The sequence below is a fragment of the Takifugu flavidus genome, chromosome 10 (genome assembly GCF_003711565.1).
Source record: "Takifugu flavidus isolate HTHZ2018 chromosome 10, ASM371156v2, whole genome shotgun sequence".
In the NCBI taxonomy this organism is placed as follows: domain Eukaryota; kingdom Metazoa; phylum Chordata; class Actinopteri; order Tetraodontiformes; family Tetraodontidae; genus Takifugu; species Takifugu flavidus.
This window is the reverse complement of record NC_079529.1, coordinates 9,886,041-9,894,215: the sequence shown is the minus strand read 5'-3', so window position 1 is coordinate 9,894,215 and position 8,175 is coordinate 9,886,041. Positions and strand designations below refer to the sequence as shown.

Sequence of the window (8,175 nt, the reverse complement as noted above, 5' to 3'; positions counted from 1 at the left end):
GAGAGGAGAGGAGAGGAGAGGAGAGGAGAGGAGAGGAGAGGAGAGGAGAGGAGAGGAGGGGAGAGGTAGTGTGTCTAGACAATATTCATGATCCATCTGTCTGGAATCACCACGGCGACAGCCAGCAGCTACAACACGATGACAAACTCTATTACCACAGCAATATTCCGGCTGCTGTTCTCTCTTCCTCCTTCCTCTCATCTTTGTGCCCCATCTTTCTGTCCACATCCATTTCTCTCTCCCCTCTCCTCTTCCTCCCCCACTCATCTGCTAACCTTTCTCCCTCTGAGTCCGTCTGCACTCTATTCAATCTCCCACCACTCTTTTTTTGACAGACCCCACTTGTTTCCAGTGCCATCCATCCATCCATCCATCCATCCTCCCTCCCTCCCTCCCTCCCTCCCTCCCTCCCTCCCTCCTCTCTGCGCCTTGTGTCTCTCAGACATGAGCTCAGAATCATGCTGCAGATTTCCCATGATGCCAGCCAAAGACACCGGACACTTCCATTAACATTCACTCTGGAAAGCTAAATATTTCAAGTGCCCGGATCAAGGTTTTATCCCAAACATGACATCACTCCTTCAAAGCAAGTTCTTCTAGTGGCTTGTTCTGTGTGTGTGTTTGTGTGTGTGTGTGAGTGTGAGAGAGGAGGAGAGAGAGAGAGATGGAGAGCAAGGTAGCCAAGGATGAAAGTGTGGCAGTAAAAAGTTTCCCTCTCCTCCTAAAAGTTGTTGAAAGAGAAGGCTGCAGAAACATCAAAGCAGCCTGGCAGACGGCCATCGTAGCCCAATGGTGTCTTTCAACCCTTCCTGCTGCCCCCCCTCCCTTTCAATTGATCACGAGGAGTCGAGGGAACACTCTCATCTCATTCCCTGGACAGCGTGGCTCAGCGGTGGGCTGGAGGAGACGGTGGACGGGGGGCAGGAGGGCGTGAGCGCTGATGAGAGGGACTCAAACAGAAAAGTGCCTCCATCAAAGGTCTGAAGAGGATGTTTTTGATGAATAAAAAAAAATCTGTCGCACATTTACTGGGATCACAGACCTGTGGCGATTTATTTAGTCCCAACCCGACGCTGGCGTGATCACAAAGCCTCTGGGGCTAAACCGGCCCGGGTGATCCGAGTGAATTCAGCTGCAAAACCTGATGAAAAGTCTGATAAAATAATCAGAGCTTCGTGTCCCCTGTTATGTTTTTCATCAGGAGAGGGGTGTGTGTGTCTGGATGCTCTTTACCAGAACTAAACTACCGGATCGATGAAATCTGGTGGGGGGGGGATCTGCCAAGGAGGATCCTGTTAAGTGCAGATATTGGGCCCCATGAAGAAGAATACGTTTTTAATATCGGTGACAAAAAGGGGGCAACAAAGTGAAAGCAGCAACCGGACCCGTTTGCTCCACATGGCTGGATCAGCATCCGTTAGGGACTGGCCATAACAATCAAACCTCCTTCAGTGGTAACAAGGTCACTTCAGAGGCTGAATAACCCAGAAAATTCTTGCTGAGCAAGAGTCAAAACATCCCATTTAGCACATTCAGACCTGCAGTTGAGGCTACTGTGGAAGATGTGTTTCTGTAAAGGTGTTTGTTTATATGGTGGATTTCCAACAGTTGATTTCCAAGGTGGTTCAAAAGGTGCATCTGAGTAGAAAGGAGGTGTATTTTCTCTGGAGAAACACGCCGAAACACTCAAAATACCGCACGACAATGTGGCCACTGTGCTTTTGCCTATGCTTTTATTGTGGTAAATAAAGAGCATTGGATCATTCTATGATTTCATATTTCATGGGAATGTGGTTTGCATGATGGAGGCTTCCGCCCTCCACAGATACAGGCATGTGTGTGTGTGTGTGTGTGTGGGCACAGCTCTCCTGCAGTACTCACAGTTGAAGATGCCCGGTGGAGGGTGTTGGGTGACCACAGGGCAGTTCTCCTCATCGCTGTTGTCCCCACAGTTATTCAGCTGGTTGCAGATCAGTGAGCCCAGACGCAAACAATTCCCATTGGTGCAGTGGAACTTGCACTCTGCACAGACGAGAACAAAGAGAAGAGGCCGTTTTGAGCTCTGGAACGTTCAGCATTCGCAGGACCTGAAGGGAAAATTCATCTTAACGTCGACAGAAACGAAAATTAGACCAAAGGAAATGACACCGATTGATCCTCACAGGCTTTTCTGCAACTAAAATACTAAAAACTCAACAAAAGCGAGACAAAAGAGCAATAAACACAACAACCACACCCATGGCGCGTGCAAGAGCGCATTAACGGACTAGAAACCAAGCGAGTTAGCTCAAACAGAAAGCGTTCACATGTTGGATTCACACAGAAACAAGGTCAGAGGAAAAGTGCTCTCCTGTTGAAAACAGCAAATATATAAATGGCTCTTTAGAACAGCAACGTCCCCTCACGGAACAGAAAAGCTTCTATTCACCAACATAAAAGTCTGAGGAGCAATCTGATGAACAAAGAAATATCAATGGAATGAACTCTGTTTGTGTGTGTGTGTGTGTATGTGTGTGTGTGAGTCCAGACAATGATGAATTAACGGAGCAATCGATACCCAAACGACACCGTCTTTTATATTCAATAATAAGAAGATTCGCTTCTCTTTGCCGCTGAAAGAGAAAACTTTTTTCAATTTTTCAACTCGCACAATAACACGTGCGCAAGCTCAAGATGTGTTACAGCCCCGACACCAGTCAGAAACCTTGAGCGGGACCCAGCTCACATCTTCTGTGGCCTCGTTTGTACGACGATTATTCATATTTCTGTTTTTCTATGAAAATGTATTTCTTTCAAAATTCATTCCAATATCACATCTTGTTTTTGGCCTGTAAACTTGTAAAAATAAATCCACCTACAAAGCTTCTCCTGTATGATCTGTCTTCTCTCTGTTGGAGGGTTTGACTGAGCACACTGGGAGTTGTTGGGCCCAGTTAGACACAGGTGCCAGGACCTGTCCTTCAGTTGTCCCACACCTCCTTCTAAAGTCAGGGGGGGTTAAAAGCCCCCCACAGCACAGGTCAGGACGAGCGGATGGGCAAAATAAATAAATTTGTTCCTGAATAAACAATAAAATCAGGGATCAGTGGACCCAGCCTGGAGGAAGAGGCTCCCGGCCGTCCACTGGGACCCAAAACCGCCACTTGGGTCAGCTGGCCAATCAGAGCGGTCCGAGGGGTCACACCCAGGTCACCCAAAGGCAACCGAAGATGGACCTTAAATAAAACACCACACGCAACAGGTGCAGTTTGAAAGCCAACCACGACAACGCTGAAGGCTGACTGTTTCTGTGGAATTACCATATCTGCTGGGGCACCAGCGAAGTACACTTGAACCATAAGTTCCCTTGAACCCCCCCCCCCCCCCACACACACACACACACACACACACACACACACACACCCCACACCATTCCTGGGATTAATGCACCCTTTTTGATTAGGGTGGAGATTTGGACATTCTAATCAACATAATGGAAATATAGCTATAAAAATAATTGTCCTGTGAGCATCCATCCACCCTGTAGATGCTTTTCAGCTATCTAGTCTGATCACTGAGCCCCCAGCACAGCGCCACCTGGTGGCAGAAAGGAGAAGACCTCCTCTCAAAGTGGCAAATTAGCATACAGCTAATAGTCTCTTGACAGTAATGCTAGGAGGACAGGCACTATTTAATGTGCAGGTTAGTTTCACGTGCTGACGGATGAGCCCTGCGCCGTTAGCGAGTCTGAGCTAATTGGGCCGATTTACGAAACCCCGACCGAACTGTTCAATCGAATGATGTCTTTGCCGTCGTATGGAGTCTTCCGTGTCAAAGCCATTACCTAATGTGATTATGGAGGACTAATCAACTGCTGTAATCAAGTCTGAGCCAGACGCTCGGCTATTCAGGCTGGAATGCCTCTTTATTCGTAGCGAGGGCGTCAGAGATTTTGGGAGATCATGTTTTTTAATAAAGTTGCTACTTTGAAGGGGGGGGGGGTCGATCAAATGACACTGCACATTTTCTCCTCTTCCTCCAATAACAAGAACAGCCTGTTCTCTTCTTGTCTAGACAGGCGGCGGTGGAGGGAGGTGGGGGGAGGCAGGAACACTGATCTGATTCAAAGAACAGGCCAGCATGACTATTCTCTGAAACAAACCCTCTCTCCTTCTTCTGAGTGGCAATTAGTGAAGCTTGGGTGACTTGCCCAGCCTCTCCGCGTCGTCTCTCTCATCTTCTCCCCCAAACTCCGTCTAGACTGCTCTTTCGCTCTTATCTCTTGCTGTCTAGCCCTTCATTTCCTTCTCCATCTTGTTTTCCTCTCCTCTAACTCTGCGTCCCCACCGATTTCTGGCCGTCCCACCTCTCCTCCGCCGCTCTTCCACCCATCCAGCTGTCACATGAGTGTGATGCGAGCTGATGGCGAAGCACTCCACCCTCCGGTGAATTTCTCCTCCTCTTCCTTTATAAACACAGACATCTTCAGGTTAATTAGCTTGATTAGACGCTGCTGGACGGTGATGAGATGAGAAATTTGGCAACAGGGTAGAGCAGTTACGAAACAAAGGAATACAAATGCCGCCGCACATCGGTCCTCACACAGGGTTCGAGCGAGCATGTGTCAGACAGAGAAATGTCGTTACCTTAAAAAACCATCAGTCTGAATGCGCTACAAAGCTAATAGTCACTCTAATGCTGGTCTGTTGCCCACTGATCAATTAGTTTTTTCCATCAGCTGGCTCAAATAAGGCTTGATTCAATTCAGCTCTATTCGTGTAGCGCCTGTTACAATAAGAATTGTCCCTGAACAAGCAAAAGTGGCAGAGAAAATATTTCCTCTTTAGCAGGAGGAAACCTTGAGCAGGCCCAAAGGGGCAAAGTGTCACTTTCCCACCATCTTGTCTTGCAGGACCGTCCTCTGTGGCATGTCCCCAGCTTTTCTTGGCGTCGCCTGTCTTGTTTTGTTTCGTCCCCTGTTCATAATCGCAACGATCTTTATAAATTTGAACTAATTTGCACTGAATTAAGCAACTGATTCAATATTAAAAGTCATCATGGTCCGTTTTTTTGGCGCCACTACAGCATAAATATCAATTATATCCTGCTCTTCAGCAGCTAGCGCATTAATCAAACACACTGTGCAAAGGCAGAGTGAATCGTGCACGTGTGCACACACAAACCAGCTGCAGATTTATGCCCCCATGCAGTAAATCACAGTCTCACTGAAGGATTTGCAGTGATTGGACAAAAAGAGTGAATTAGCTGTTCCGGGTCAGAGGGACAAAGCCAGCGACCATGTCCTGATGTCCTCCTGCACCTCCATCTGATGTAGGTCCACTGTGGACCAGCTGCAGACCCCCAAACATGGAAGCCATCTCCTCGATTCCAAAAACCAACCAGAGGAAAGAAGTCGAGGAAGAGGAGGAGGAGGACGGAGAGGAAGAGGAGAGAGGGGGAAGCAGAAAGCAGCTGGCAACAACAAAAGTCAGGAAGAGGAAGTCAGGGTGGAGAAGGAAGAGCCAACGGGGTGGGCGGACACAGCTGATGAAGATGCTGATGAGGACGAGGATAACAGCAAATCTGCTCATAAAGGGGGACGACCATGTCGCCGTAGCGATCAGGGGAGGAGACACAAAGACGGCGTTAATGGGAGACGAGAGGAGGAGCCAAAGAGAACTGAGCTGTTGCCGTGGATATCCCATTTAAAAGAGATGATATTAAACACGTCTGTCTGCCTGTCTGTCTGTCTGCCTGTCTGTCTGCCTGCCTGCCTGTCTGTCTGCCTGCCTGCCTGTCTGCCTGCCTGTCTGCCTGCCTGTCTGCCTGTCTGTCTGCCTGCCTCGTCTCCAGATGGTGACGCTGCATCCTCCCATCACTGCTCCAACCCCCAGAAAACAACAGCTTCAGCAGGTTTCTGTCAAAAAAAAACACCAAAAAAAACTGCCAGTGTATAAAAAAAAAAAGTTTTGTGGTTTTCACCTCCAGAGCTGCCAAAGAGTGGAGTTTGTGAGAAGCAAGCAAAGACCTAAATGTGTTTGTGAAATATTAATTGAGTTAATAACCTGCCCTGGTGCCCGTCTGACGCCGGTGCAGCACGATGTTGCCCCACAGCGGATTAGCACAGTCCTGCCTTCACCATGGTAACGGGACCGTGTCAGACGTTACATGTTCGGTCCGTACCGCTCATCAACATGTTCTCTCTCTTCTCCCAAGTGTCTCTCGCCCTCTATCTCTCCCTTCCTACCTGTCTGCCTCTTTCCTGTCTCTCTCTTTCATCCTGTCCCCCGTCTGTCCGTCTCTCTCTCCCCCCCGTCTCTCTCTCTCCCCCCTCCTCTCCACCATCTCTGTCTCTTTCACCTTCTCTTCTTCCCTACCTCTATCGCTCTGTCTCCCCCTCTCCTCCTCCCTCTGTCCTCCAGCCTGCATCCTTGATAGGAGGTGAGCAGCGTTTTTGCAGAGCACTGAGGTAATAAATGCGTTGCAGATCTCTGTGTCTCTGAGCCGTGAAGGGTCGGGGCATCTTTCCAGCCTCTCTACCCCTCTGCTCTATTTTACCTTCTTTCCTCTCTCCATCCCTCCTTTTCTCCATCCTCCTCTCTCTATTTTTACCTAATTTCCTCTCCTCTTGTCCCTCGTCTCCTCCACTCCTCAACCTGGCTGTAGCAGGATAATTAAGCGCGTCAGATTTGTGCTGACTCGGCACAACTGACACCTAAAGTGAAGGAGAGCGAAAGTGAGAAACGGCGAGAGAACAAGGGAGAGAAGTGGAGAGCGAGACCTTCAGGCTGTGTCTCGTCTCTGCAGTCCAAACAGGGTGTGCGTCAGTGTGTGTGTGTGTGTGTGTGGTGTGTGTGTGTGTGTGTGTGTGTGTGTGTTCTGCACAGGATGTGCACGAAGCTGTGTACAGCTTAGGGAGGTCCAGTCACACTACATGGCAGTAAACTTGGTGTGTTTACCCTTTATATATGTATTTGTTGTGGAGTCTCCTGATGGCCAACAAACATCACATGTGGACACAAGGACGTCTTGCACAATGACGGTGAGGAGAAAGGTCACATTAAGAATCAGGCCCTCAAGTGAAGCTGCTACCTCCACACATAATTCAACCAAGCATAAGTGTGTTCATGCTAGCTTTGGGCAGATTTTACCACTCTTAAACCAAGCTAAGCTAAGCTAAGCTAAGCTAAGCTAAGCTACGATCCTTGATTTGTCGTACAAGACTGTAAAACAGGGTTAAAACGCAGATGTAACAAGTGGAACTGCATATTTTCCGTGGCATTTGCCATCGGTAGATAGTTCTGTCATGTTCTCCATTCATGCCTGGGTAAATGCACCACGGTCATACATTCCACCACAAAAGAGACACTCGAAGAACAGATGAAACATAAAACAGCATGAAGAAGTGCTGAAAGAGGCTGCTGTATTCACGCCTGTTTAAACTCCTGGAAGAATCAAGGCCAGTGAAAACGCCGCTGTTCTGAAGCAGAAGTTCATAAAAAAGAGAACGTTTAAACTCTCCTTTATCCTTGTTATCCCTGAATTTGATTAATTTCAGACAAATCTCTCAACAAGGGGCAGGAACATGAAGGGAAGCCACTGCGGAATCGTTCAAAGATATCAAATAGAGTGTAAGAGAAGTCCTGGAGGTCCTGGAGAAAATCAGCTGCATTATTCTGCAGCCAAAGAAATGAACGTACATCAAAGCGCCGCTTGTCCGCCGCATGCTCAGCGTCTGAGGATGCAAAACCGCTAAACTTGTTAGAAGTGTTAGTGGGGGCGCGGGCGGCGCTTCGGGCTGCGGCGCATCAGCTGCAGGCTCTCCCAGAGATGCAGCGAGCAGCTTTTGGGGGAGCGCAACCTGACGTTACCAGAGCTGCGTGACATCACGGGGTCAAACGCAGGGTTGTTGCTAACACGTTCTCTGGTTGCTGTCTGACGCTCACAATGCCGGTTCTAGCTGGCTGTGAAAAAGGAAAAAAACAAACTCAAGGAAATCTGGTGCGCTGAGTGCAGCTGAAGTGGGGGGTGAGGAAACATCTTCACTCTTCTATTCAGTCTCAGGAATGTCAGGAACAAAATGAATCCACTTACCTGCATCTGGTGCAACAGAACACTCGTCGGAAGGTCTAGCTGACACAGCATCGTGTGGCAGGTGGTGTCCTTCATCAGTAGCTTCCACTGCCCATCATAGCT

General features: G+C 48.4%; 1 protein-coding gene across 2 annotated transcripts in view; it reads right to left on the bottom strand.

Moving 5' to 3' along the window:
• LOC130532069 (low-density lipoprotein receptor class A domain-containing protein 4-like) overlaps positions 1-8,175 on the bottom strand; it is a 100,720-nt gene that overhangs the window by 51,333 nt on the left and 41,212 nt on the right. For both annotated transcript variants that reach the window (XM_057044319.1, XM_057044320.1), the window contains exon 3: positions 1,882-2,022. In XM_057044319.1, the coding sequence (XP_056900299.1) occupies positions 1,882-2,022 (141 nt within the window). The remainder of the gene's footprint in view (positions 1-1,881; positions 2,023-8,175) is intronic.